This window comes from Aquila chrysaetos, chromosome 11 (genome assembly GCF_900496995.4).
Source record: "Aquila chrysaetos chrysaetos chromosome 11, bAquChr1.4, whole genome shotgun sequence".
Taxonomy (NCBI): Eukaryota; Metazoa; Chordata; class Aves; order Accipitriformes; family Accipitridae; genus Aquila; species Aquila chrysaetos.
In genome coordinates this window covers 43304405-43332313 of record NC_044014.1, presented here as the reverse complement: position 1 = coordinate 43332313, position 27909 = coordinate 43304405, and the positions used below count along the sequence as shown (strand labels likewise).

Here is a 27909-nt window from a genome sequence, read left to right as displayed (position 1 = left end):
CCTGAAGGGAGTGCAGGATCTGCCCCTCCGAGCAGGACCGCAAATGATGAACCAGCACCGTTGCCTCCTGTCTGGATGCACTGAGCAAGTGGCATCGCTCCATAGAGCCGGGGCAGGGTCGATCCTGCCGGAGGTTATCTCTCAGCACGGAGCGCTTTGATCATGGCTGTAAAAAAATGGAGCTGCTTCCACGCTGGTTGCTGGCTCCGTCCACCTTGCAGCAGGGCAGGGGATGGCTCGAAGGCAGGGGATGGCTCAAAGGCTGCTGCTTTTCCTTTTGCCTCTGGCAAGAGAGCTAAATAACCACAGAGACACTCCAGCAAACTTCAGATACATCGGAAAACGCCGTGAGCTTCTCCCTCCCTGGGATAGGGAGCTCCTCAGAGCTCAGCAGCTCCCTGCCATCGCTGCTGGTCACTGCAGCTGCTGGCAATGCCATTAATGCCATGGCACCAGGCACCGAGAAGACGGTCTGGGCTCAGTCGGTGGCTCATGCCGACAGTGATGCTTTGTCAGTTCTCCTCTTCTGCCGAATAAGCATCTCCTGTGGGCACAACACAAACTGCTTCCACACGCTCCCTCCCAGCTCATCCCTCCCGTGCCAAGAATTCCACTGAAATATTAGGGGGGAAACAGTGCTGCTGCCCAGAAAGCCCGTGTCTGGCTGTGACTTCCCGAGGCTGGTGCCGCTGGGAAGAGCTGGTGACACGCAGACATCCAAGGATGCCGGGAAGATGCTCCATCAATTCCCTGAAGTTTGGCAGCATCCTCTAAAGACTTAACGGTCCAATCTTATCTTCCCTGCGCTTCATAAAGCAGAGCGCAGCCTCCTCCCGGCCACTGACGCAAGCGCTTGGCAGTGATGGGAATGGTAATAAAAATACCAGGGCTTGCCCACTTCCCCATGGAGGCTGGGAGAGGCAGGGACAAGGAGCTGGGCAGGCGCAGCCACAGCTTGACGTGGAAGGGCAGGACAGGCTTCATGAGCAAGGCGGCACCCACACCGTCCCGGCAAAGGGCGAGGGTCCCGGGACGCTTTGAAGCAATGGAGGTGGACGGCCGTAAGGTCTTGGCTTCGGCTGCTGTGCAGGTAGACAGGAGCCAGGTGCTGGAGTGGGTTTGACCACTGTGGTTAAGAGTAACCAGATAAAAACGCGTTTGCAAAACTAGTCTGTAAGGAGCACCATCTCCTCCTCCAGGCAATCGGGTGCCTGACCCCGAGGCCAATGACGGCATTTCCACGTGGAAAGACCTCAGCCTCCAACATTGCTTTTTTGCTATTGAATTTTGGGCAGGGTAGCATGGCCACGCTGTTTTTCCTAGCGCCGTGCTGCAGGCAGCTGCAGCTGCAGGGCTGCAGACCCCTGGCACGGTCTGCTCCATCCCGCTTCTGTGCTCCAAAGTATCTCGGCCAGCTTCAAAAACACCCCTTAGGGCCTCCAGCTCCTTAAATGCTTTCGAAAGTTGGTGCTTCAGGCACTTTTGAAGGCATCTCCGCTCAGCACCTTTGTGCTTCCAGCATGGGAATTTCCAGGGAGGCAAACTCTCAGTCCTCCTGTTTGGAAATCTTGTCCCCCAGAGTATTCATTCTTGGCCTTGACTTTCCAAAGTTCGTGGTTTTGGCCAGCGATGAATCCCAGACTGCAGAATCCAGTGTCGCCCTGGGCTGCGGCGTAGACCGAGGCTTGCAGCGTGGTGACCTGGAGGGGAGACCCATCTGGCATTTATTCCTTCTCATGTGAAACTGCGCAATAAGAGGAAAATGCTTTAATGGAGAGATAAGCCAGCAGCTGCAGCTGAACGTGGGGGAAGGAACGGACTGTTGATCTAGAGATGAAATGTTAAGCCTGAAGATGGATGTTGTTCTGCAGTCCCTATCATATAAAACCACAATCTGAAGGCTTTTGTGAAACTCTCCTCTTCCCCTTTTGCCTGGGGCCCAGCCAGCTCTCCTGTGCTTTGCTCAGGCACCTGCCCTGTAAATCCAGCTCCGGGCAGCTCGTGTAAATGCAATGGCTCAGGAGAAGCAGGGGGAGGAAGGAAAAATACTCCTGAACGATGATAGAGTGGCTGCAACGGCCGGGTCCTGGGCGCCTTGTTTACTTTGAAGTTTGTTTTGCGGAATGACAGGCGATGTGGGGGCTGCCGGGGAGCTGTCAAGAGGGATCTGAACCGCAGCCTTGCGCTGGCAGCCTTCCCCCTCTCCTCCACACTCTCCTTTTGCCCATGTGGAGATGATTTGCTCGTCCTCTGTAGAGATACGGGGTGAACTCGGCTCGAACCTGACTTGCAGCTTCTCCATTGCCGAGCGGCTGCCGGCACGTGACCGGCACAGCTGAGCACAGACCGAGTCCTCCGAGTGCCCTCACGGTCCCCGGTCTTTGCCCGAATCACCATGGTTTCTCCACCTGGTTGTAGAAGCGAGAGGGTTGAGGAGGGCTTGACCAGCACATCCCAGCCATCGGCTCTGCCTGCATCCATTTTGGGGTCCTCTCGGAGCTATTCTCATCCTTGCTGGGTGAGATGTGCAGAACCTAGCGCTGCACTTAAAGCCGAGATAATATTCCTAGCCATCATGGTTTTGAAAGCCCACGAAAGGGTGGCTGAGGTTTAGGGAGATCCTTCTGAACCAAGAGCAGCTCATTTGCCTTTTGAAACCCACCACGGATAACTTCAGCTACCCCTGCGTGTCAAGCAGGGATGTTCAGAGAGCAGAGAGAGGAAACTTGGGCTCCGAGCCCAGGGTGTTGAGCGCATGGCTGCCAAATTGGTATTTTGGTACCTTGGAGTGACATCCAGCATCGTTCTTTTGGGACCTTTAACCACTTTGGCCAATTTTCTGGGCTGTGCAGATTAGGAAAAGCCCAGGAGAGAGGCGAGTGCTGTGATACAAATGGAGTTGCCTGAGAAATGGGAAATAGGGGCTGACTTTTTTCATCGGGTGGAGTAAGCAGGTTAAAGATGCGGGCTCAGGTGACGGCTGGGATGCGGAGGAAGGGTAGAAGGTTCCGAAAGTCTGTTGTGCGTCCAGAGAAGCAGCGCGGTGCAGCCAAGGAGTAGCCAGCAGCCCTGCTCCTCCCTGGGGAAGAGGCAGGGAGCGAGGCAGTGACCCTCCCTGCCTGAATATCGGGGCCTGACCCAGACCGAGCACCTTGGCAACTGTTCTGAGCAAGCTGGTTAATGTTTAAAACCATGTGGGAGGGCTCCCCTGCGAGGAAAGATCTCCTGGGTAGGAGAAGCCGGGACAAGAGTTGGACAAGAGTGAGCCCAGGCACTGTGTGCAAACCCTATTGCATTCCAGGAGCAGGAGTCAGGCCCTAAAAATGATGAAATTGGTGTTGGAACCGGAAGGATTTGCTTTGGTTTTTTTTCTTGTGGTGGGGTGTTTTTTTTGGCTTTTAAGTACAAAAGCTTCTCCTTCCCCCTTGCTGCACTTGGGACATTCATAGTCAGCTCAGAAATTATCAGAGCGCTTCCTAGGCATGAGGACATCAAAAAACGGTGCTTTAGATGTATTTATAACCCAAAAAACAGGCACTCGAGGACAAAACAGCGCCAAAACATGACGGTTTGCAAGAGCTGGTGATAGCTACTACTCTTAAAGCCCGCCCAGCCCTGCTTTACCAAGCGTGGCCGCTCCTGGCTGTGCTGGGCATCCCAATCCTCTTGCTCTGAAGGCAGCGGGCAGGGACCCGTCCTCCCGCCCCGCTCGGCCACGGGCAGCTTGTCCCTCTGCTGAGCAACGGGGTCCGTCCCCCCCCCAAGTCTTCTCCTGGCCCTCCCTCTCCGTCAGGCTGTCGGGAGGTAATGAAAAGTGACGGTGCTCTGAAAAGTGAGCAAATAAATGAGATAATGAGCACCCTTGACAAGGCAGTGATGAATGGAGCCCGCGTGCCCGGCTAACCGACCCTGCGGGTCCCTCCACGAGTAGCACAATGGGAGACGAGGGGACGAAGGAGGTGGGAAGGAACTGCAACTCCTTCCAGCTCCTCTGGGCTGGGTGATGGGACCGAGTCCGGACACCCTTTGATAGCACCCATTGCTGGTCCTCCGAGGAGCATCCACAGCTCTTATCCTGAGATCCTTTGCTCCTCCAAGCTGGGGAGGTCACTGCAGCCATCCCTGCTCCACTGGTGAGGACCAGTGGGACACCTCAGTAGTGCAGAAATTGGGCAGCTTGAACCTGGGAAAGACCCTGATGTCCTGTTTTTAGGACAGCCCCGGTGGGTTTGCGGCTTTATATCTCTGTTGGACACGGCGTGACCGCTGCCGGGGAGCAGGACGGGTCCCCCAAAGCTTCGGTGAACAACCCATTCGCAAAAGCTCGTGCTTTTTTCCCCATCCCAAATATTTCCTCCTTCCTCGTTGGGTGGGTGGTTGAGCCCTGTCTCCCACTGAGAGCGAAGCCCGTCTGATGATTAATGACGTTAATTACACAAAGCTATTCCTACCCCAGTTCTCACTGTTCCCTTGCATTGGTTTGTTCACAGGGCCCAGGAAATTAAACACTAACTCTATAATCGCTGCAAAATGAAAGAAATATGCAGATGCGCCTTGAGCGTGATTAAGAAACCAGCCACCACGTGCTGTCTGTTCCCCATCGCTGTTGGATTGTTTTTCTAACGGGGGGAATACATGGGGGAGGAAGAACTTTTTTTCGTGGGCGGCACATTATTTTCCTAGTTTAATTAAATGTAATTTACTTTGATAGATACTCTTTCTCTTTTGGGCTGTTTTTTTGCTTCCATGTTTTGCATCCCATGGCTTTGAACCTCTCCTGGACCCCATGTCACCAACTTTCACGCTATTACTGGCCAGAGTTTTCTTAAGCACCCAGCTCCTGGAGCCCTGTGACCATAGTCTAATATCAGCTGTGCCTGCCTGTAAAAAGAATTTGCTTTCTCTTCTGATCAGGAAAAGGAAAATATGAACCCCCAAAGACTTAGATATCAAAGTAAACAACCATAATTCAAGGTAACATCTCCCCCCAAGCAGAGGACACAGATGTACCTTAACAATCGAGCAGTTGTAAATGTTTTGGATCCTCGGCACTTGCAGTGAAAGACGTTTCTCATCCCTTTCAGGCTGCAGGTGACTTTACGGGCACGAAGCGGATATCGAGGATGCTGGTACCTGGGGTTGGGGAGGTGGACATGGTCCAGCGGGCAAGCCGTCTCAGAGCAGCAGAGGGTTCGACAGCCTGCCCTTCAGGGCTGAGCTTATTAACGTGGCGCTGATAGACGTGCTACAGCTCTACTTCCCCGTGCTCACAGCCTTGCAGAATCGCTCGCAGAGCTCCCCAAGCCAGGTCTAGGGTTGGCGGTGGGTTGCTGGGCTGGGGAAGGAGGAGGCAAGTTTCGCTCAGGTCAGCGGTGGCTGGAAGGGCGAGGGTTTGCGCTGGAGACAGCACCAGGCTCTGTTCTGACAGTGTGGCTGTCAGTATTTCCCCAGGATTAATTCAAGTTTAGACGCAGCACAACTCCAGCTGGGCTTGGGGGTTCCCACCCTGAAAGAACTGGTGTCTGGGCGCGTGAGCGGCGATTGCGGCAAGGCTGGGCTGGCAGGCAAGGAGCAGGGTTAGAGCTCTGGGTGCTGATGCTGTTCTCATCCCGGCACCTCTGTTTCCCTCTCAGTGCCCGGAGGACCGCTTGCCCTTTGCAGCAGCGGGGTCTGGATGTTACCTGCACGCACTGAGCACTGCAGCAGGAAAGCCGACGCTCCGCTCCGTCCACTTTCCCAGTGCCACCTCCTAAAGCAGAACACCGGGAAGGGTTCTGGGACAGAGACTTACGGTTTGGAAGGCGCTGAAGGGTTGGAGACTGTACCATGCTCCTGCTTCTGGACGCAGCATCTCTCTCAGTCCAGGACCAGGGACCACAAGAGGGCAGCCGCGAAGGCAAAGGTGCCAGAAATAAACTCCTGAGAGCCAGTTTCCAGCAGTGCCAGGGGCTGCAATGCTGGGAAGAGGCAGGCAGGCAGGCAGGCAGGCGGGCAGGAGCTGTTCCCATGCAGCACAAGCATCCTGACAAGTAAAGGGGAGCCCTGAACTGTTAATTCTTTAAGAAACCAGTTTTCTCCCGGGCTAGGAGATTCCTGGAGCGTGGCAAGGGGAGCGCAGACCCTGTTCTTCTCTCTTATAAACAGGGGTGGTTTAGAGAGGATCCGCCAGAAGGTATTTACAGGCACTCGGTCTCTGCACTAACATGTAGAGCCTATGGCTGGTGTGAGTGATCGCAAGGATTTAAGGGAAAGTGAAATATTTATGAAACAAAGGTGCTACTGTCCCTGTATTATCACGTTTCTTTTATTTCTGAACTTGGCTAACACTGCAAGTGCAGCACTTACAGTCTATCACCCAGTTTCTTCATTCTCTATTTCCTTCTTTCAGAAGTCTGTGTGAAACCAGACGCTAAAGAAACAAGGGTGACAGCTGGCAATGTTGAACGAGTCTTGTTGGTGTCACACACTACCCTGAAAATGAGATCCTCCGACCTGTCCTCCCAGTCATGTGGGAGGGGTTAAGTTGCTCTTTCTCTCTTGTTTCTCCCAAGGTATTTTCCTACCTTCTGCTTCCCAATCCTCCTTCTCTTTCCCTCTGCTGTTTCTGCTCACCGATCGTCTCTAGAGTCCCAGTAGCTCCATGCCTCCTGCGTTGCTAACACGCTGCTGGAGAATGTGGCCCCTTCTTTCCTAGCTGTTGCACAAATTGAATTATAAGCCAGATCCATAATCTGCTTCCAGCTTTCATTTCCCTCTCCCCCTTAATGCAATTAAGCTTAAATATGGTTAATTACAGTTTATCCTAAGTATCTTGGTGGCAGCTTCACACATCTTTGACTGCTCGCACAGTTTTTTCCCATTATTGGGGTCTTGCTGATACAGCCGCTGTAATATTGGAGCTGGTCAGCCTTGCACGGAGAAGCAGCATCCCAAATCCCGTTCCTGATTCCTGGATGTGGTTTTGCTGGTGCCAGGAGAAAGGTGAAACTAGAAAGAAGCTTGGCCTGTAAAAAAAAAAAGATGCACAAGTTTAATTAACAATGTGCTTTTAAACTGGTTACATTAATCCCCAAAAGCAGTGTAATTCACTTTCAGTGCTATGGTAAATTTAGGGCCACAGTTTAAGCAGAGAAATGAGCAGCCACGCAGCACTGCACCCGTTTCATGAGCTTCGGCGTGACGACGCAGCCTTTGCTAGGCTACTGCCAAAATGGAAGCTACCTCATTAATCTAGACTTGGGTTTAAACCAATAATCCCAGTTAGTCTTGGAAGTGCAGTAAAGCTACCACGCTACCTTTGGATCACAGTCCGCTCACGTACAACTTTCTAGTGGCTTTGTGGACTAGGAGAGTCTACGCTGCAGTTTGTGACCTGGTCCTTGAGGCTTTGGCTTGCTTTTTTTGGCTCTTCTTTTCTTTCTTCTCACAAATTTTAACTTCCCTTCTCTTTATTCCTACCGCCTCCATCACAAGTCAGGCTGGTCTGTACATAGACATCTCCCTCACTGTTAAGTCAGCCAGTTTCTTGAGTTAAACAGGTGGGCTCCTATTAAGCGACAGCTTAACAGCTTTCACCGTTTAAAAACTCTCTTTAGATTTTTAAAATCTGGATTATGTTTAACTGGTATCTGCCTTAAGAGCATCCACACAGAGGGATTCAGAAGCTGACTGCGTTAGCGTGGCGTGCTCTCTGTAGTAGATCACTCATGAAAGCAACTTTACATTCAGGTTTTTTTCCCTAAGGTCGCTGTTAGCAGAAGGGTACCTTTTCTCTTCTGAATCCTTAACGCAGGCTTAGTTTTTTGCTGAAATATTGTCCTGGCCACCTCTTGGGCCACGGCTGTTTTGTGGGAGCATTTTAATTCTTTCTAAAATGATTCCTGCTTGAAAGGACTCTAAAGGAGGACTTATTCTCAACCCTTGCAGTGAGGATGCTCTGTTATTCGTAAGCCACACTGGGAACCACGGCACAGAAAGGATATGCCCAGAGCTATCCAAAAAGTCTAGCAGGGCACGGACAGGGACTACAGTTTCTAATTGCCAAGTGCCTTTCTCCAGCTTGTCACCTGCCCAATTCAGCCCCAGGGCGCGGAGCTCTGCAACCCTTCGGAAGGTACCGGAGGCATTTTGCCGGGAAAGTTGGCTCCAGTCGCCACGTTAGGATGGGATGGAGCTAAGTGTCACTCCTGGTGCAGGCAGCAGCCCTGCCCAGCCACGGTGCCCCATTACCGCTGCGTGCTACCGAACCGTCCCCCGTGCCACCGCACGCCCCCTTCCTCATTTAAAACAGAGAGAAGAGGGAGAGAGCGCAGAGTTTAATTTAAATCACATCTCCCAAGCTTGTTCTTTTCTCAATCAATATTGCTTTTTACATCATATCTAATCTCTTCCCCCCCCCTCCAAAGTAAAATTTAATTAAATAATTCTAATGAATGTTTAATGATGTTCTTTTGTCATTATTAAATCTGTAATAAAAGTGTCTGCAGCCCTTCTACCTCCCTCCCCCTCACTTCCCCCATTAATACCCCCACCGCCAGCCCTCCCTCTCCCGTGCACACACTGTCCTGCTGTCTCTCTTTTTCCCTGCCTTCCCCCCTCTCGCTGTGACAACGCCAGCATTCAGACCTGCAAACAGGAAATGAGAAAAGGAGAAACAGGATATTGAGTTTGGATACTATCTGGATCGGTAATATCACCCCTAGCTACTAAGCGAAGGAACCCTTCTCCTGCCAGGCATACTAATGGAGATGCGGAGGCTTCCCGGAGCCATGCAATAAGGCAGGACAAAATCAATATGAATTGATAACTCCCAACTTTAAACCCGCGGACCCGGAGCGAGTTTTTGGGTTGTTGAGTGGAGAGGGGGGAAAGCAAGAGGAGAGAGAAAGGAGCTGAGGGTTCCCTTCTCAGGGGACAGCGGGAAGGTGCTGTCGCGGTGATACAGGGACCAGAAACTTTATTCCTTCCCAAAGAGGAGGAATCCCCATAGAGATGCGGTTCCCATTTTTTTTGAACCAGGGACTGGAGCTTCCTAAGAGCTCGGCGTGGAGTAAGAGCCAGCTGGATTCCGAAAGTGGGGCAGCTCGCCAAAGCACCCCAGCAGCTCTCTGCACTTGGAAGAGAAAATCGTTTCAAAAAGACGAGGGCAATGCCGTTCTCTGGGCAGGTGGGCAGAGGTGGCTGGCTTGGGGCAGGACCCACCTCCTCCGTCCCTAGCAAGAGGCTTTGCTCTGTTGTTCCTGACAGTTTGCAGGATATCCTTTAAAAAGCACCAAGTGCAGGACCCCACAAGTGCTTCCGAATTACAGCGGGAACTTCGCATGGGATCCAGAGAAATAAATGCTGCACCTGCTCACTGCAGCTCTGCGCGTCCCGCGGTCTGCTGGGCCCGTCCCCGCTCAGCTCAGGGTAGGATTCCCACCGTCTCCTGTTGGAAATATTCAAAAAAGCATTTAGAGTATACTCTAAAGAGCGTAAAACCAAACTAGTTCCAGTCCAGGGCAGGTCTGTAGAGATTCAACAGCTGAATCCCACCTTCCTACAGCTCAGAGACAGCCTAATGTGGGATTAAAGCGGAGCAGGCACATTTTTGCCTCTGCTTTGCAGAGGTGAGGGTGATTGCAGAAGCTGAATCCCCCTCCGCCGCACTGCCCCAGCGACAGAGAGTATTTTCGGCGTAGGTGAGCCCTTGCAGGGCTGCGAGCGCGAGGCAGCTCGGATGTTAAATGGGGTGTTAGCAGCTCGAAGTGAAGGGCAGGAGGGAACCGCTCAAGGTACACGTACTGCTGTCATCCCTCTGTTCTGGGTGTGTTTGGAAGGAGCCTGCTCATTTTCCTCCTCGGAAGCAGCGGTTCATGCTGGCTCCCGTCGAGAGTCACGATACCTGACAAGCGTGGTCCTGCCATGCTCTTTCCATCACCGCAGAAGTCCCCTGCCCAGGTTTGGGAAGGGCTGCACGCTGCGAGCTGCCCCTCCAGAAAAGAAAGCACCTGCAATACAGAGACTGGTAAAACCAATTTTTGGGACCCGTTTTCCCAGCCGCTGAGCTCTGTCTGCAGGGAACGGCTGTGGGGTGCAGAGGGGGACGGTTTTGGGAAAGGGGGAGACGTGCTTGCAAAAGCAAACGGCCCCCCTTTTCCCACTGTGCTTTAGCCAGTAGCACCGTCCCTCCCACCTCTCCTTCACCTGACAGAGACACAATCCCTCCCTGGCAATAGTCAGGAAAAAGGAGGCAAGGGGGGGGGGGCAAAAAAAAAAAAAACACAACCCACATTTTTTGTTAGCATTCAGCAGTGATATGACAGGCACCCTATGAATTCTGGGAGATTTTAATAAAGAAGACAGGCCTGTGAAATTTAATAAAAGAGTTCATCAGATTATATGGTGATGGCTCAGTGCCACCGTGCTGGCAGTAATATCCTCGCAGTGGGGGGTTTAACCCCTTGAGGGACAGAGCAGCAGTACTGTATTAAATCTTTCAGTAGCATTTCACTCGTGTCACTTTAATATTTATGAATCTCTCTGGCTTTGGGAACCTCTTTGGTGTTGTTTTGCTTTTCTGTTTTGCTTGTGGTTTAGGTTTTCGGCAGCGGTAGTGGTTGGGTTTTGTTGTTTGTTTTTTTTTTTTCAGCATCAGTTTTCATCGCTGACATGAGCAGAATCAAGCCCGGGGAGCAGAGCTTGTAACACCTCTTACCTTCTGGGTGGATGCCAAGGGCATTTACAGGGTCCAGCCAAGCAGGACCACACTTAGGAGATGCAGGTTTTTTGGTTACTTTTTATAACCGAGCGCAATTACATTAAATGCTGCTCCTGGTGCTAGATGCAAAACTCTGGGGAGATCTCTTTGCTGCATGCTCTGTCCCAAAATCCATCTGTTCTACACAACCGTGGTGCTGCCCTCACCCTTGTATTTCCAGCGATGGATAGAGAAGGTCGGGTCATTCCCTCTGTGCAACTGTGAAGATGCAACAGCAATAGTGCCACGGTGGCTCTTCGACTCCTACCCCATCCTTCTGCCTTTTAATGAAACATTTAAGTGAGATGACTAAGACCTGTTATTTTAAATTTGTTTTTTCCGCTCCTCGGGGGTGAACTTTGCATGCAGTTTGGCTTTGGAAAGCTTTGATTTCGGAAGACTTATTTTCTGGTGTACACGCTCACATTAGAGGAGGTTTGAGTATGTTTGAGTCTTGGCCATTTCTGACAAGAGGCACAATTACATAATTACACAATTACAAAGTTCCTTTCTGGGGGTAAATCTATTCATGTAAGCCACAAAGGGCTTTGCAGGGAATGGAGAGCAAAGGTAACTGTTGCCCCCGAATTACTCCTCCTCTCTCTGACCCAAACGGTGCTAGAAGAAGTCAGAAACTAAGCAGAAGGAAATTTTTTTCCCCTTAATCCCCTGGTGCCACTCTGTATCGCTGAATTGGGGGAAATGGCTGTTGCGGTAGGGAATGAAAGAGCATATTGTGCTGGCGCTGCCTCCTCGTTTCCCTTGTGCGTCCCCTTCCCCATCACGCCCTTAGCCCCCAGCCCGAAATCTGGAAAGAGGCTTTGCAAGTTCCACTTCAATATTTCAGACGGCTACAATGGATTTTGCAGCTCAATGTTAAGTAAACAGACCTTGCTTAAGCCTGGACTGCTTCATTTTGACTAAACCCTAACTAAATAAGCTCGTTCCATGAAGCACAGGCCTCCCAGCTTATTCCTTGCTTCATTAACACCTTTTAATCCCATCGAGACAATCGTATGCCCCCCAAATTACCCTTCCCAGGCCTGGGTCAGCATCTTCTCTGTGCCATGATGGGTCAGAGAGGTTCTCAAATAACTTGCTGCTCAGTTCATCCCCATCCGAAGAGCCGGGAGCTGGGCTGCCGCTTCTCCTCCAGAGCCATCGGCAGTGACAAGGGGTGCTCTGCAAGGATTGACAGAGAGTTAGGCGTCGGGGTGTTTTACCAGGACTAAAGTCTGACAAATGAAGTCCACAAAATGCCTGAAAAGATGTAGAAAGATCTCAGAGCTCCTCAGTTGTGTGCAAAAGCCGGGCAGATGCACGTGGTCGCTTGGCTGTGATGCCTCTTCCCGCTGCTCCACACTTTGAAACTTTACTGAACTTCTTGGGTGGAAATTAATCACATGCTGGGCCCTCCCTGACTGTTTTATTATTAAAATAAATATTATTAAAATAAAAATATTTCTTTTTATTAAAAGAAAAGCAAATTGTTAATGGTAAAAAAGAGACAGTCGAGCTGTAAGTAGGGTGAGGGTATCAAATAAAGGAATTGTTTTTCACCGAGGATGTAACTCCTTGCTACAGGGACCAAGATTTCAGCAAGCATCAAGAAGATGTTGGGCATTACCCTAGTTTCCAGGCATAAAAGAGAAATAGAGAAATAGCGTTGGGACTTTCGGGGCATTGCTGCCCGTGCTCCTTTCTATAGCTCAGCCTTTTCTGCAGATGTGCCAGCGGTGCGGCCCCAGAGCTGGCCTCAAATACCTCCCGGCAGGAAGAGTGTGGGCAGCCGGAGAATTTGGCCTCCAGCCCAGCATCAAAGCTCTCTTAAGATACCGCGTATCTTCATCCTCGCTCGGGTGACGCGTGCTGTCTCCGAGTTGGCAAATGGTACAGATGCGCTTGCCCTCTATCAGTTCTTCTGCCCGCAACGCCGCTTCTCTCGCCTTGAGTGTCCGTCAGGATGAAGAACTGGCTGCCAAAAACCGTCCCTGTAGCCCCAAGCCCCTCTCACCATGCTGACTTGTGAGTAACCGTTCCGCTTGCTCCAGAGCTGCCTTCTTTGCAATTCCCAAAGACGTTCCCACTTATAAGCCCATCTGCCCTCCTGCTACTGACGCTTTCTCCACCAAGGTGAGCCCTCCCCTGGCAGGCAAATCAAATTCCATCATTTGCAAAGGCAATTAATTTGAGGCAAGCTGGTAGGAAGGACGTGGGATATGTACCTGTGTGAATGCACCTGCCTCTGCTTGCTGGATGGTTTCTGAACTTTCCCGGGAATAAAAGTTGATAGCCTTAACACACCTCGCGTAGGGAAATCTTAAACAGAAATCAAACTCAGCTGGGATTCTGGGGAGACAAGGGCGTTGGGTAAGGACATGGAGAGACTTGGTCAAAATACAAGTGGAGGCACGTGGACTAGGAGGCTTAGGCAGCATAAGGGTCTTTCCAAAAGATGTGGGATATAGTCGTCGTGAGTTACAGGCACTTAGAAATGGTCCTGATGCTGCCGCCAAGGCTCTTCTCTTCTCCAGGAGCACGCAGAGATCTCGCTCGTGTCACTGCGGTTTCTAAATGTACTTTTCATTATGAACCTGGGAACCCGCTTATTTTTCAGACTGTCCCTCAGCGTAGTTTCTGCAGGCAGCCACTTCCAGACATGGTGTAGCCGCGTCCGCAGCTCAGGCTCCCAAGCCTCCTTGTAACCCACTGCCAGCAACGGAGATGTATTTTGTTCCTATGGCAACCCAAACAATATTACCTTGACTTAAACGGATTCAGGCAATATTAAAACCAGCCTCTTTAGGAATTCCTGGTGTTGGAGGGGCTGAGAATTTTAATTTTGTGTAATGCGAGCTGACACCGTGTTTATGAGCTGCTTGCTGAATGTTTTCTTCAATTAGTACAAAGCAGAGCGGATTTGTTTTCGGGGCTTAGCGGGGAGATGGGAGGGTGCGGGCCTTGCGATGCCAAAAGCGTTATTGAGTTACGCTGCAGCAACAGCGCTTCCCTCACCTGATAGCTGCAAAAAAGCCCTTTTCATGGAAATCTGGCACATGACAGCATCTTTAAATAAGGCTTGCTAACTGCCTCGTCCCAACAGCAGCGGGAGGAATCGGCTCGGTGCCTTGCAGGTGAATAGGTCTCCTTTCCCAGCTCTGACATCTGTTTCCACGTTTCCTTTTTCTGCTCCATCCCTCTCGCTATCAGCCTGCCCGCAGTTAGAAGCACATCACGCTCAAAGCTTTCCTCTACCTGCCTTGGCTAAGCAATATTCTGGATGTTTTCCTCAAGCAACCAGTGATATCACTGAGGTTAGAAATGTAAAAGGACCCAGGGAATGCTCCAGTATCTATATGGATAAAAATAATTACGAAAACACAAGTGTGAAACAAGATAGGGAGTTTTCCATCAGGGTTTTCCTAAACTATCCTGTTCCATAATTGGAGTCAGGTCGGGATATTGAAGTAAAGCTTCTGTTTGACAGGTCTATGTTCTCAATGTGTCTGCCCCTGGATTTGGGGCTCAGGGGTGGAACCAGCTTGGCCGGGGTGTGTTACAGGAGAAAACCAGTCTCTGAAAGAAACGGCAAGACCAGATGGGAGCTTGGGACTAGCTTGTCTCCCAGTCAAATTATATTTGTGTCACTAGATTCAGCTACACGACAGCATATAGCGAAGCCAGGCAGATCTTTCTTTGGGGACAGTAATTCTCCCAGCCAAGGTGCAAAAAAAAGTCGGTACTCACTTTTAAACGAGTTGCTTAAATGATAAGGGACAGAAACCTGGAAAGAATAGTTTGACTACCTGAATTGGCGTAACTACTCCTAACTGGTTCTCAAGAAGATAAAGACATGACAAAGTTTAGTTGCTGAGCATGGAATAAAGTAAGATTCAAATTGGAAAAAAGGAATGAGGAGCTAGTTAGCCTCTGGAACCTCTTCCGAATGGATGCGGACAGATCCTCCTTCACCTGGAGCCTCCAGGCTGCGACTGGCTGGCCTTCACTGTACATCCAGCACCAGCAAACAGGCTTGAGGTGGGAATCCCTGGGCAAGATTCTCTGCGTTGCAATGAACATGGGGTCAGACTACATCACCATTATCTTCCGGCTGGGCTGAAAGTCCAGGAACATTAATAACTTAATGTTTAGTAATACGTCATACGTTCCGACTGATTGCAGATCGCCGTGATCTTGGACTGGGTCTACTGTTGGTTGTTTTTTATTCTTTTACTATTTCACTTCTGCTGTAACAGAAGGATGTTGGTGTTAGAAAGGGACAGATTTGGACTCAGCCCAGATTCGGACTGGGATTGTGCCTGGAACACGCTCCCAGTTTGCTCCTTTGTTAAGACAGTGAGAGGTTGTGGTTAAAAGGCTACTCTTCACTCCCAGCTTTTTCAACTAAAATTCGATTATTATTTTTCAAGTGTGAATTACAGAAAGACAAAGAGGAAGAGGGGAGAGAAAGAGAGACAGGGAGGGAGAGAGGAACATGCATGCAAACACACTCACACAAAGGAGAGAGAAATCCCACACCATTCCAGTTGGAATGTCCCAGACACTTCAGCCGAAAGCCACCGCACAGCACAAATCCATGGTGGTATTTGGAAGGGATGAGCCCACCCCTGTAAGCCTCTTCATCCTGCTCCACAGAGTTTGCCAGGAGGATTAACCCAGTCTTGTTCTCAATCCCAGTTTATGAGTTCCCTGCTGGTGGGGAAGATCCTGTGTGTTTAAACAACAGCCTAATTAATCCCTATTTTATTACTTTCTCTTGTCAAGTGGCTAAATAGAAGCTGTCAGCCGGCAGCCACCGCCGCTCACATTTGTTTAGATCCCAAATTACTTCATCAGAACCATCTGCTCTGTACGTGGGGTGCTCAGCAGTTGTTTATTTCTCTCTCTGGACATGGTGTGGGGCACAAACAGCCTCCCCCGTGGGACCCCCTCTCGTAAGGCTCCTCCAGGGCCTGGGGACAGTCCTGGAGGGGTCCATAAAGTCCTCTCGTTAGGAGCAACCTAACAAAGCCAGGCAGTGAACAGCCCTAGAGAGGAAGAGGGGACACAGAGCTCTGTCCTGTTGGGCCAGGCAAGTTCGTGTTCCTCCCTGGGGCTACGGAAGGTCAGAAAGTCCCAAAACCCAGCTGGGATGTACGCTTCTTGCTGGGATGTGCTAGCACAGCTCCAAACATCCATCCCCCTTCTTCCCTTGGCTTCCTGAGCCTCAACCCAGGGCTGACCTTCCCTGCCCAAGTGTCTAACCACTGGGACCTTCTTTGCAGGCTGTTCCAGACCAAGTGCAGCAGCTGCTTGAAGGCGATCGCCCCCTCCGAGCTCATCATGCGGGTGCTGGAGAACGTCTACCACGTTCACTGCTTCTACTGCTGCGAGTGCGAGCGGCGCCTGCAGCGGGGAGACGAGTTTGTGCTCAAAGAAGGACAGCTGCTGTGCCGCAGTGACTATGAGAAGGAGAAGGAGATGCTGAGCGCTATCAGCCCGGCACCCACCGAGTCCGGTGAGGGGCCGGGGCTGGAACCGTGCTGAGGGTGGGGAACCAGGGTGAACCTTGTAGAGGGCAGGTACCGCTTAGTCCCTAATTAACTGTGGGGAAAGCTTCAGAGAGAGGAGATGTAGGTAGGAGGAGGTTGCAGCATCTTTTCCCCTTGGTGATAGGCAGCCAAGGGTGTACCAGGCTGTCGAGATCTACTCGGCTGATCTGGAGAGGTTTGGGTGGGCTGATCTGAGACATTACGGAATGGACGATACGGGGCCAGGCTGGCCCATCAGCACCGTCTCTGAATTGACAGTGTTTCCCTGAGCCACAGCTCAGTCCATGAGCTTTCCTGGCTTCACCCTGTGCTTCTGCTCTAAATCGCACCTTGAAAGGGGCAAAACTCTGACAAGTTTCTCTGAATCCTTCCCCTGGGAGATGGTCCGGAAAGGCCACTCTCTGCTGAATCACCGTTACTGATCTTGCGTTGCAGTGAAAAGCGAGGACGAAGACGGCAGCCACTCGCACAGCAAAGGCAGCGAGGAGAGCAAAGACCACAAGCGCTCCAAGCGCCCGCGCACCATCCTTACCACGCAGCAGCGACGGGCGTTCAAGGCTTCGTTTGAGGTTTCCTCAAAGCCTTGCAGAAAGGTATAAGGAGGCCACTCAGTACTACTGCTGGCTGGGATCCTTTTAAGTGCAACTTAAGTTCTGATTCAGCTCTCTGGGTTTTGTGGACAGGTGAGAGAGACCCTGGCAGCTGAGACGGGCTTGACTGTGCGGGTGGTACAGGTCTGGTTCCAGAACCAAAGAGCCAAGGTGAGTGGCGGTTCCCGTGCCACAGCTGGGTTCTGCATACCGGTGGGATATCACACACGCTCGTTCAATTAAAAGGAAACGAAGAATAGCCTAGAAAAAGAAAAAACGGTTAGAAGGACAGAAGAACAGCTACGCAGGACCAAACCACAGGTCCAGCTAGTCCTACAACATGTATCTGATAGTAGCAAAAGCTTGAAGAGAAATACAAACATCGATTAATTATAGGTGTTTGCAGGGCTTAGCATTTTTCACGTTGGGGGTATTTTTGATTACTCTTTTTCCACTTGCTTTTTACCCCTCACTATAGAAAGACTAGAAGGATTTCCCACTTCTTTCTTCTAGAAGTGGAAGCATTTCTAATTTTTCAGAATTTAAAGAGTGAAAACAGAAAATACATGGCTTTGAAAACCTCACTTTATAGTAAAACAAAGCCCTTTTGGTTTTTAAACTGCAAATGGCATCTCCCACAAAGATAATACAGCCTTTTCTGTCAGCCCCGTTTCTCACACAGGGACGACTGCAGAGAACATTGACTGCAGAGGAGTCACCCACAGGAGTCCGAGCAGGGTTGTATCATGGCAGCGCTCGCTCTCTGTGAAAGGCAGGCAGCAGTTGTCCACTGCCGTGTTAAACGCAACCCACTCCCCTCCTCTCTCAGTCAGAACCTCAAATCCGGGGTCTCTTGCCTCCTTGCAGATGAAGAAGATTGCTCGCAGGCAACAACAACAGCAGCAGCAACAGCAGGAGCAAGACCAGTTGGGCAACCCTCGCTTAGGGACCGGGAGAGGGACCGGTCGCAACAGCAGGCAGAGCAACGACGACAGCGAAGGTGAGGAGCCGCTGCGCACGGTGACAGCTCTGGGGGCTGCAGGCTGGGATGGAGGGGATTGACTTGGATGTATTTGAGAGAGAACGCGCACAGGAAGAGATTAGCAGAAAGCACGCAGATTGTTAACTGAATTGCTGTGTACAAGCTGGAATAACTAGGTGATGTTCAGCAAGACTCGCGGGTACCCGTGACACAGCACGTATCTCCTCTTTTTTGAGAAGACGACGGGTTTTTTTCTGCGCACGTACGCACAGAGCCGAGTACCGTGCGGTGGCGGGTCCAGAGTCAGGCCACCAAATACCGCCGCGGCAACGTAAATAACGTTATTGCGACGGTGCTCTGCCCCACCGCGTGCTGCGCACCCTTGGCTTCAACCCATCCCGCTGGTTGTGTCTTTAGACGGCGCGAGTGTTCACGGCCTGGATGGGCTCATGGTCCCCTACCCCAGGATCCCCCAGCAGCAGCTGCTGCCCTTGGACCAGAACGGCTACAGCACAGATTTGTACAGACAAGGGCTGACGCCGCCCCAGCTGCCAGGAGACCATCTGCACCCCTACGGTAGGAGAATGGCGTGGAGATTGTCCCGTCTCCGCATCAGAGCTGCACGTAGCAGTCCGAGTCACGAAAAGCCAACTCCGCCGCGACTGCTGAAGAAGCCAGCGGCAGCGAGTGCTCCACAGGGCTTGGGCTTCGTGCTGAGCCTTTCTCAGAAGTTTGGTGAGGGCAGAGCCTCAGGCTGAGCTCTGCTAGGGGCCAGGGAGCGAGGCTGGGGGTCTTCCCTCCATCCAGTGTGAAATATTTGGGTGAGGGAGGAAAGAGTTACCCCTAAAGCTGGTCCTGGGGGTGGGGGGGGGCTCACCTCCTACCAGCCCTGCTGACCATTGCTCCAGGTGTAACGTGGTCCTGCTGTCACCCTTTCTCTGTGCTGCATGCAGCTCCCCACGAGACACACTCATGCCACATTCACACTCATTCCCTTTTCCTTCCTCTTCTAGACTCAGAAGGAGTTTTTCACGATATGGACAGTGACAGCATCAGCCACCTGGGAGACTGCCTGCTGTCAACGGCCGAAGCCAACCTCCTCCAAGCCCGCGTGGGCAACCCCATTGACCGACTCTACTCCATGCAGAGCTCCTACTTCACGTCCTGACCATAGAAAAGCTCCCAATTCTTCACGAGTATCTCGGATGGATGCTGCTTCAAATTCAGAACAGGGGTGAGGGAGAAGAAACAAGACTGAGACCTTCAGAGACATTCCTTGAGCACTGCACAACGGAGGAGGCAACTCGGTCCGCCACACATATAAGCACTAATTCATGGAGACCTTTCACAGCCTGAAGGACTTTCGATCGCCTCTCTCCTTTTTTCTAGCCACGAGTAGATCGATGGTATGATGTTGTTTAGCTGTAACTTTAGCAGTTTGTCCAGTGTTTAAGCTTTTGAGCATTATGTCCTGCAAACAAAGACTGGCCGAGCTAACCAGAGCTGTCCCTAGAAGTAGGAGATGCCCTTCCCACAAGAACTCAGTTTATTTAAGTCTTGGTTGCAGCTCAGCTGCTCGCTGTGCTGTTTTGCCTCATTTCCCAATCCGGATGCAGACTTCATGGGACAAGATTAATTTTCAACAGTAAAAGCCAACGTCCTGAGGCATCTCTAAAGGATGCCACTGCTGCTTCAGAGATTTTCTGTGTGGTTGTCGATCAGTTGGCCCAGTTTTTTAACGTTTGACATTTCAGAAACACACAGCAGTTTGGCCCCTGATTGAAACGGCTATGCTCTCTATCTGCTTCAAGAAAGAACAGAATATTGATCCTCTGGCATGTTCCCCTGCCAAGTCACTTAACTTCCAGAGGCTACGTTTGGTTTTCACTTCGAGGGCAACCCAGGGGTGACATCAGGACTCGGCCAAAAGAAAAGCATGTCTCCGCTGTGGATACAGGGGAATAATCCATTTTCTCCATCCATCATCGTGCCACGAGGCAGGCGAGTTAGGAGAAGCAGGTGGGCACCAATGTGTGTACCCACAAAAAGGGCAAGAAAGAGAGAGCAGAGAATGGAAGTCTGAATTATTACCAAAGGGAAATTCTTTATTCTCCTGCCTAGGACCCAAGTCTGGGATTTTGTTCTTTATATACGTGAAGGATAGCCGGTATTCCTGGAAAGGTCAGGTTTTCCCATGAGCCTGCTTACAGCATGCCAGCTGAAGGAATACGGTCCTCCAGAACTAACCTTCCCTTGCCTATTTGAACTGAACAACTGGCAGACAACTCCAAAAGGAAATAATGACTTATTTTTAAATCTTGCATCTCCAGAGTTGTGAGTCTAGCAGTGCAACCCGAGAACCTGGCTGACTGATGTTTCTGTATGTGGTGTTTTACTTCTAAGCCTCCACAGGCTTGTCAGTCTGATTTTAAAGGTGTGTAGCCTCTCAAATGAGGGGAGAAAAAAAAAAAAGAAAAAGGAAAAAAAACCCAAAGAAATGGCTAATTTTTGTTGTCTGCAGTTATGGAGGAAGATTCCCAGGAACTAAAAAATCCTGGATTTGGGGATGAAAGGAGATGCACTCCTGGCGCATTCTGCTTTTTATCAGGAATTTTTCACCTTCTCAACTACTTACAGAGAACTGACAGAAAGAATGACGTGTAGCAGAACCACAGCCCTTACAAAGATCACTCCACCGTTGCTTCACCTTTAATAAAGCTGTGTGAACGTGACACGTGCTGATGTGCAGTCACTTCCCGTTGTGTTTACAGTGCCAGGTTCTGTAGTGGGACTTGCCTTTGCTCTCAGTATCAGACAATGTCTCTCCCCAGAAGGCAGTCGTGTACATAGTTTACAGACACTTTGACATTTCTTTTTATGAGGGAAGGGGGAGCCTTTTGCAGAAACAGCTATTTATGATGCATGTTTGCCCAGACAGGCAAGTTCTAGACCAAGCTGCTGCATCTGGGTGAGTTCCACCTTTGTTGTGTGGTCACCCACCCCTAAGAAACAAAAACGGAAAAACTCCTAAAGCTGTATATTACTTTTAGAGGCTCTTGCACTAGGGACAGTCTCAGTTTAGATGAAGTTTTAAGAGAATGTTACAGTGAACTATGTGCAAATTGATGTTTCTCCCAAATACCAGAGCCACCTTCACCCACTGAAACCCACCCCTTTCTTGTGATCTAGTGCTGTGATGTGCCAATGTTTTTTTTTGCATGTACATTTGAAAATAAAAAAAAAAAAAAGCAAACTGTAAGTGGAAATCTGGAGCTTGCCTCAGCACAGTCAGCCAAACTGCATGCACAAGCAGTCAGCTGGCTCCCTGCAGTCCCTCAAAGGCTGGGCTGGGCTCCTCGGGAGCACGGCCCATCCGTTACCTTTCCCAGGATCTAGGTATCCTGGAGCAAAGGAGCAACTTGTGTTGGCGGCTGTTCATACCTTAATAGAGTCAGCAAACTCGATAGCAGGAGCCAGTTAGTTGCAAGAGGAACCAGAATCCCTACGTGAATAAATAAATATGGCAAAGAGCTATGCTAGACCTGGAGCTACTGATGCAAAGGAGTCTGATGGTGACAAGAGAGTTCAAGTACAAGAGCCAGCGATGAAATTCGTACCCTATAGCTAAGGAAAGAAACGCCCACCTGTTAGGTTGCAGGTGGTCTCCAATTTTTGAGTCCAGATTCTGCCTGGAACAAGCAGAAATCAGAAAGGTGGACACCAGCATCACAGCTGGCAGAGCCCAAAAGCTATCAGACTTGCCAAGCAAGTCCTGCTGCTGCTCTCACTAAAGGACAGAGCTGCTTTTAGCATCAACAGCCAGGTATCAGAGTTCAGTGACTGCAGGTGAAGCTACTCCCAATTGTATCTTGCAGCTGGAAGTCTTCTTGTAGTGACAGGAGACTTGGGGAAACAGCGACAGTAAGCATGAACTGGGAAGAGGCAGAAGTAGCTTCGTGTACATACGCGGAAGGGATCTGACCCTTTGGCAACCGCGGGGTATCGACGTGCATCCCAAAGCACCTATGGACATCACTGAATTCAGTCTCACGGCTACCATAGGACTTGAGGAATGTGTACTTGAAAGGAAAGAGCAGAAAGAGGCTAAGCTTACTCTGCAGCAGTGAAGAATAGAATCACACACACCTTGGGCAACACCCATGCTTTTTGGCTTTTTGCTCTGCATGGCCAAGAGACAAAACAATTGCTTTCGTCAAGCAGGGAGGTGCAGGTCCTTGGCTGTGACACGCCAGCGTATCTGCTGAGAAGGAGGGTTTGGGAATGCCCACTGCTCTTTGAAATGCCCAGATGTGTTTCTCCATCTTTGCAGACAGGAGAATAAAGGTGAATAAAAGCGAGTCGAGGTGACAGACTGACCACGAGATGAAAAACGCTCCCCTCTGCCCACACAATTTCCCTCGTGCTCACAAGTGACTCAAAAAATCATCTGGACAACAGCCAAGTAAAGCAAATGTGTGTGTGAATGGAATGTGGCTCTGTACAGCTCTCTGCCCTCGACAGTTGCCCATTTCAGACCCGGGCCTGCCAGCAGCACTAAATCTCTCCCTGTGACTGCAAACACCAAAGGAACACACTGATTTATGGTTCCTTTAAGTAAGAGAAGCAGAGTGTAAAACGAGAATATTTTCTGGATGAAAAATTAAAGAGATGGGTTTGTTAGTTCCTCATTCTAGGATCATGTGTAATTTACCTTACTGGTTTTAAAGTTCCACTTGAAAGGAAAAGTGACATCAACAGGAGTTAAAGCAACAGGCTGAAAAAAGTCCTGACACACTTAATTTCACATTCTGAGAGATCTAAACCAAGAAGAAATGGAGGAAAAACAAAGCAGAGAATTAACTAACCTAATGATCCTTAGCTTTCTCTTAGTTAAGGACCTCAGAACTCCTTGCATGCATTAATTAATTATCCCTCATTACTCCCCAGCCCAGTAGGTGTTATTTATTTCAGAGGTGAGTAAACAAACAGAGACACAGAACATGTCACGACTAGCTTCTGAGGCCACACAGGAAGACAGGGGGTAAGTTAAAACAGAAAAAAACTGACATCCAGTTTGCTTAACTACCAGCCAAAATGCACATCTACCTGAAATCAAGAAAAATTAAAAGTGGAGAAAACACAGAACCAGGAGATGGAAACCAAGCAGAGAATGGCAAAGCCCATGCCAGAAGACTAGAAACAGGACTACAGTGACACAAGAAGACTTGTGTGAATGAAGGATCCTTTACAAGAAGTAACCCCCAAGCGAGAACGCCTCCACAAGTCTGACACTGCTTTCTTAACAGTTCTCGACCACCTCAGAACTTGCTCCTTTGGGTTCTTTTTCCTTGGTACTGCAGGGCTTTAGTGTTTATTTTGGGTCTGCTTTGTGTTTGGGAGGATGTGAGAGGACCAATCTATCCGAATCCTGCTCTAAATCTTTTTTTTTTTTTTTTTCCCCCTGCCCCGAGTCTCCCACTCTGGGAAATACAGGCTTATTCACTTATTGATTTCAGCCACTTGGCATTAATTTAGCTGAATCTCTTTGCAGCCTTTGGAGATAAAGCTGAACCTACCAGTTTGATTGACTGCCTGAGGACTTCTTCCCCCTGTTCAGCTTTATGCCAGTAACTGTCCTACTTCTAATGGCTTCCTGCACTTCCTTCCGTAAGCCTGCCCTAATCAAACTAAGAGGTATGAGACGGTATCGTAATCCTGTGGTACAAGAAATTAAGAGGCGGCTTCCTGGGTTCCCAATCCTCGTTTCATTTTCAGGTTTTCAGACGTCTCCCTTGCCAGTTTACACCTTGTGAAAGATACTGGAGCAACTGAGGCTCCTTTTAGCTTTAATTGCTAAATATGTTTCCAGTGACAGGACCAAAAAAAACAACAACTGGATTTGGAAGTAACAGCTTTTCCTGACACTCACAGGGATGCCTGCTCGCCCCGTGTATATGCTTTGCCTTATTTCCAGCTGCTATCACGCATCCAAGCAAGTCCAATCCACAGCAGCCCTTCCCTTATGTTTGTCAATGCCATAAATAGCTGTAATTGCCATTCCAATTTTATTCCAGCAACCAGCAAGAGCAGGTAGCCCATGCAGTTCGAAAACTGCAAAACTCCTGCTCCATGCTTCACTTAAAGAGCTCTTAGGCTCCTCTGCCTAAGTGAGAATTAAACTGATTAATCATGCAGTACTGCACATATAGCTACAGATTCCTTCAAGGCTAAGAGGAAAGCAAGAGAATACTCCCTGGTTTCTTCTAGCACATCCAGTTGAAGGAAAGAAAATCACTGGTATTCCTTTCACTTTTCACAAAGGAATTTGCCAAATTTGCCAGGGCTACAAGTTGATTTAACCTAGAAACTTTTCCAAGGGAGCTGGTAAACTGAGGAAGGCAACAACTACAGGTAGCAACCACCACCACAATACTTCCCTCCACGGGAAGGTTCTGTGATTCTCTGCTACATGAAGTTATTTTACATTTACATTACATGTGTAGTGCAAGATGTGCATTCTTTATTCAGAATAAAACTTGCAGTATTCCTTCACTAGTATTTTCTCAGAAAGCATTTCTCTCCTCGATTGCACACAGAAACAGGATGGAGCAGCATCTTCCTCTTCCCCCTCTCCGTAGTAACAAGTGAACTGAACCCTGTGAGAGTTTGGCTCATCGATGACAACAGCAAGTGCCTGGCAGCTCAGTGGTTAATGTGTTAGAGCAAGTAATAATAGAGTGGCTCAGGCTCCTGAGAAGGAGGAGGCATAACTGGGCTTAAGAGGGGGCCCCGTGCACCTTAAACATAATGAAAAATGGCTTTTCTGCTGACAGGCTGACATTTCAATACAATGTCAACAACATGTAAAGCACCTTTGCTCCTGTATAACGGCATCCTTAATAAAGTTATTCACACCACAGACATTTATGACTAATGGGGTGCTGCCTGGTATAAATAAAACTCAAAAGACTCACTAAAAATACTTTTCTGGTAGCACTTGCCCCCTCTCTAAATTCATCTTGAAGCAAAGCTACCGTCACGTTTTTCTCCCAACTTTTCTGCCAGAAGACAAAACGGCTCTTTACGTTTCAAATGCATGGCACTTGATAAAGGGAAACAAAAAGTTTTCTGCAAGCGTGCACATGTTTTTAGACATGACCCCAGCATCTTCATAAGTTCCCATCACTGCTGAAATGCAGCCACCTCTGCGAGACAGACAACAGCAACGCCAACAGCCAGCTTTGTGATTCGTCTCTGCTAGAGGCTGGAACAGATCAACTTAAATCTGCCATCCCTCTCACCAAAGGAGTTAAATTCCGCCCAACTGGAAAATGCCAAGCGATGTTTGCCAACCACCACAGGCTCAAAGGCAAACGCTTGGACTTACGCCTGGCTGAAACATGAAGGATTTATGTGTCCCAGGAAGGGGGTATGAACCCCTGGGAACCAGGTCAAAGCCAAGTTTCCCGGTCCATGCCTCACCCTCTCTTAGAGGTACAAAAAAACCTCACACAAACACAGCAAAGCTGTGTTGCGCTTTCAAACAAAGACTCTGCTGGTGCTGTACACAATAGTTTCTGTGTGTCATCTGCTCCCTGCACACTTCTGGAAAATTTTGGTTTATGGTTCCCGGTAACTCTTCCAGAAGACCAAGTTCCTACTCCGTACAGCTGCAAAGCTGTTCCTCCGAGGCTGCATTTGTATAACTAGGTCGTAGAAGCTCATTTCTCCTTCCTTGAACCTGGTCTCGAGTACCCCAGAAGACTTCCCAAGGTTTAAACTTTTGCTGGGAGAGATTCGCAGTCCCACTTAACAGACAGCACATTAAACAGACTCAGGCATGGCACACTGGAGTACACCCAACGGCCCAAGCTCGTAGCACCCCAAAACTCTCCCTCCGCAGATGCGATCGCAGGTCTTAAGCCCTGGGTCTTAATCCACTCCTCGTTAGACCATCTACTGTTTCTTTTATTGTTTAAAAATTTTTTTTTCCACTAGTGACAGCCCAGAAACCACCTCTCCTTAGAGCTGGGCTCTTTGTTCCCCCGTATAAGAACTACGGAGGAGCCCCCCCCCCCCCCCTGCACTGGAAGATCTCTGCTGCGCTGTCGATAGAGCAGTCAGTGCTCTGAAATCTGCAGTTTTTCTGCCGTCTCCGCCGGCGGGAAGACTCCCTCTGCTGTTCTAAACCAGCAGAAGGCCTGGGGCTACAACCCCTCATACCACCCCCAAAACTGGGAGCCACATAGGATGTTTTCAAGTGGGTCACGCTGGAACATTTACGGTCACAGAAATGTTCCTGTAGTCAGTCCAGCTCAGAGAACAGCTTCCATCATCAGTGGGAAAAGCCAGAAATGGCTTTGGATCTTGAAAAGTGGGGTTTTTTATTGGGACGAAGGAAAATATTGTGCTTAATTATCAAAGGAACTGTTGAAGAATACAGACCGCAGAAAAAGAGGTAAGGGCTGATTTTAGTTTTCGGTTCCTGTTCAAGCACATCTGGAGGCCGCTGCTGATCCTTTGGTGTCGCTTCAACACAGTTCTGTAATTTACTTATAAAGTTTTTAGAGGCAACTCAGCAGACAAAACCCAGCATTATCAGCACACGAGTGCCGATGGATCAGGAACGCTCTGACATCCCAGTCAGAGTCCAGCGCTCTGCTGGAGACAAGCATAGCATGACCAGAACCAAGAAAACCACATCGCAGGGCTGCGCTTCGTTTTTCAGAGGGGAAAAACCAACCCAACGAAGCATTGGAACGATACTCCAGAGTACAGGAAGACTTGTCATTCGCTCCTGAAGAGGAATTTTAATTCCAAGGCTCCCCTATGAAAAAACAGCACAAATAAAAGCATCAGGTAGGTTCCGTGCGTACGCAGCACCCTAGTTATGAGGTACAGCAGGCTACCACGTCAGGTCATGGGAGTATGTCACATTCAGGTGATTTCTACATGCTTAACAACATCTTATTTACTTTAACATCGCTCCATAGAAGTTTACAAGATCTTTTGCAGAGCACTGCAAGCTGACCTACCCCAACACCACCATTCTGTATGTATTACTGTACAAAACCGATGACCAGATGTGGATGAAAATCATGACTTCACCTCAGCAAGATTGCTTTCCTCCCACAGGGTATCGGCTTAGTCCGACACTGAGAATGACCAACCCATTTGGAGAAATACACCGTTGCATTCATGCCCATAATGGCCACACACACATCACTTACAGCCCCTGGCAATCCCCACCGATGAATTACCACACTTCTAGCCTAGGTAAACTTCCTGGCTGTGCTCTATATTTTTCTGAGACAGGAAGGGAAGGTGGGTGAGAGAAAAAAAGCGGGTCTACGTGTACGCTGGGCTGTACTATTCCGCTCCAGCTGCTTAAATGAGCAGCTCCCAAGCAGATGTGGCGAGTAGCTGTCAGCAGGAGGGCTCTGGACCACAGGTCTAGAGGGAAAGCAACCCTGCTCCGCAGCCTGACGCTTACCTCACGTGGAGAGCTTCACCTGGTCAGCGCAGAGCAGGAAGGCATTGACGTGGTCACTGCAGTTCATGACGGAGGCTTGGTTTTCCTTCAGGCACTGCTCGAAGGCAGCGAACGGCTCCGCGCAGTCCTGGCGAATCTGCTGCACGATGGGGCTGCGAAAACAACACCGGACCCTCAGCTCCCGCTCTGAGATCCAACCCGAGAGGCCTAACCCGGTCTCAGCCCCATCCCTGACCCCATCCCACCCCTCCCGCACTCACTGAGCGGCGGCACAGCGGGACATACTGAGGCGGAGACGGTGACAGTCACGTTGCCAAGAGGCCGGGCTAGCGGCCACGCACCGCCCGTACTGCTCCATCTCGTTACGGCAGTAACGTGCCGTAATCTCCAAAGCCGCCTGCCTGCGGGGAAACGGTAAAATTAATACGGTAGTGGCAACGCGGCCTAGACCGGCCCGGTCCCCACCGCCGCCCGCTACTCACATGCCGCCGAGCACCGGGCGCTCCTACCGCTGTGCGCATGCGCGGCCACCGTTCTACGGCTGTGCGCATGCG

At 49.9% G+C, this 27909-nt stretch overlaps 2 protein-coding genes across 4 annotated transcripts in view; one reads left to right on the top strand and one right to left on the bottom strand.

Moving 5' to 3' along the window:
- Positions 1 to 20633, top strand: part of LOC115348170 (LIM homeobox transcription factor 1-alpha-like) — a 27018-nt gene extending 6385 nt beyond the window's left edge. Inside the window, exons 1-7 of one of the 2 annotated variants that reach the window (XM_030030415.1) lie at positions 14152 to 14776; positions 16024 to 16256; positions 16726 to 16883; positions 16974 to 17051; positions 17748 to 17880; positions 18280 to 18438; positions 18876 to 20633. In XM_030030415.1, coding sequence (XP_029886275.1) covers positions 14685 to 14776; positions 16024 to 16256; positions 16726 to 16883; positions 16974 to 17051; positions 17748 to 17880; positions 18280 to 18438; positions 18876 to 19030 — 1008 coding nt within the window. In that variant the 5' untranslated portion in view covers positions 14152 to 14684 and the 3' untranslated portion in view covers positions 19031 to 20633. Of the gene's footprint in view, positions 1 to 14151; positions 14777 to 16023; positions 16257 to 16725; positions 16884 to 16973; positions 17052 to 17747; positions 17881 to 18279; positions 18439 to 18875 lie in introns of those variants that run through there. The other variant, XM_030030417.1, reaches the window with a different exon arrangement.
- CHCHD5 (coiled-coil-helix-coiled-coil-helix domain containing 5) lies at positions 16865 to 27906 on the bottom strand. Of its 2 annotated transcripts, none has more exons than XM_030030423.2 (4): positions 27838 to 27906; positions 27616 to 27756; positions 27356 to 27507; positions 16865 to 17141 (listed from the first exon to the last, which is right to left on the bottom strand). In XM_030030423.2, coding segments are annotated over exons 1-3 (294 nt in total). In that variant the 5' UTR covers positions 27840 to 27906; the 3' UTR covers positions 16865 to 17141; position 27356. The 2 variants fall into 2 exon arrangements, with proteins under 2 accessions (XP_029886283.1, XP_029886282.1); XM_030030422.2 differs by lacking the exon at positions 16865 to 17141 and adding an exon at positions 25810 to 26689.
- Positions 27907 to 27909: the final 3 nt, after the last annotated feature.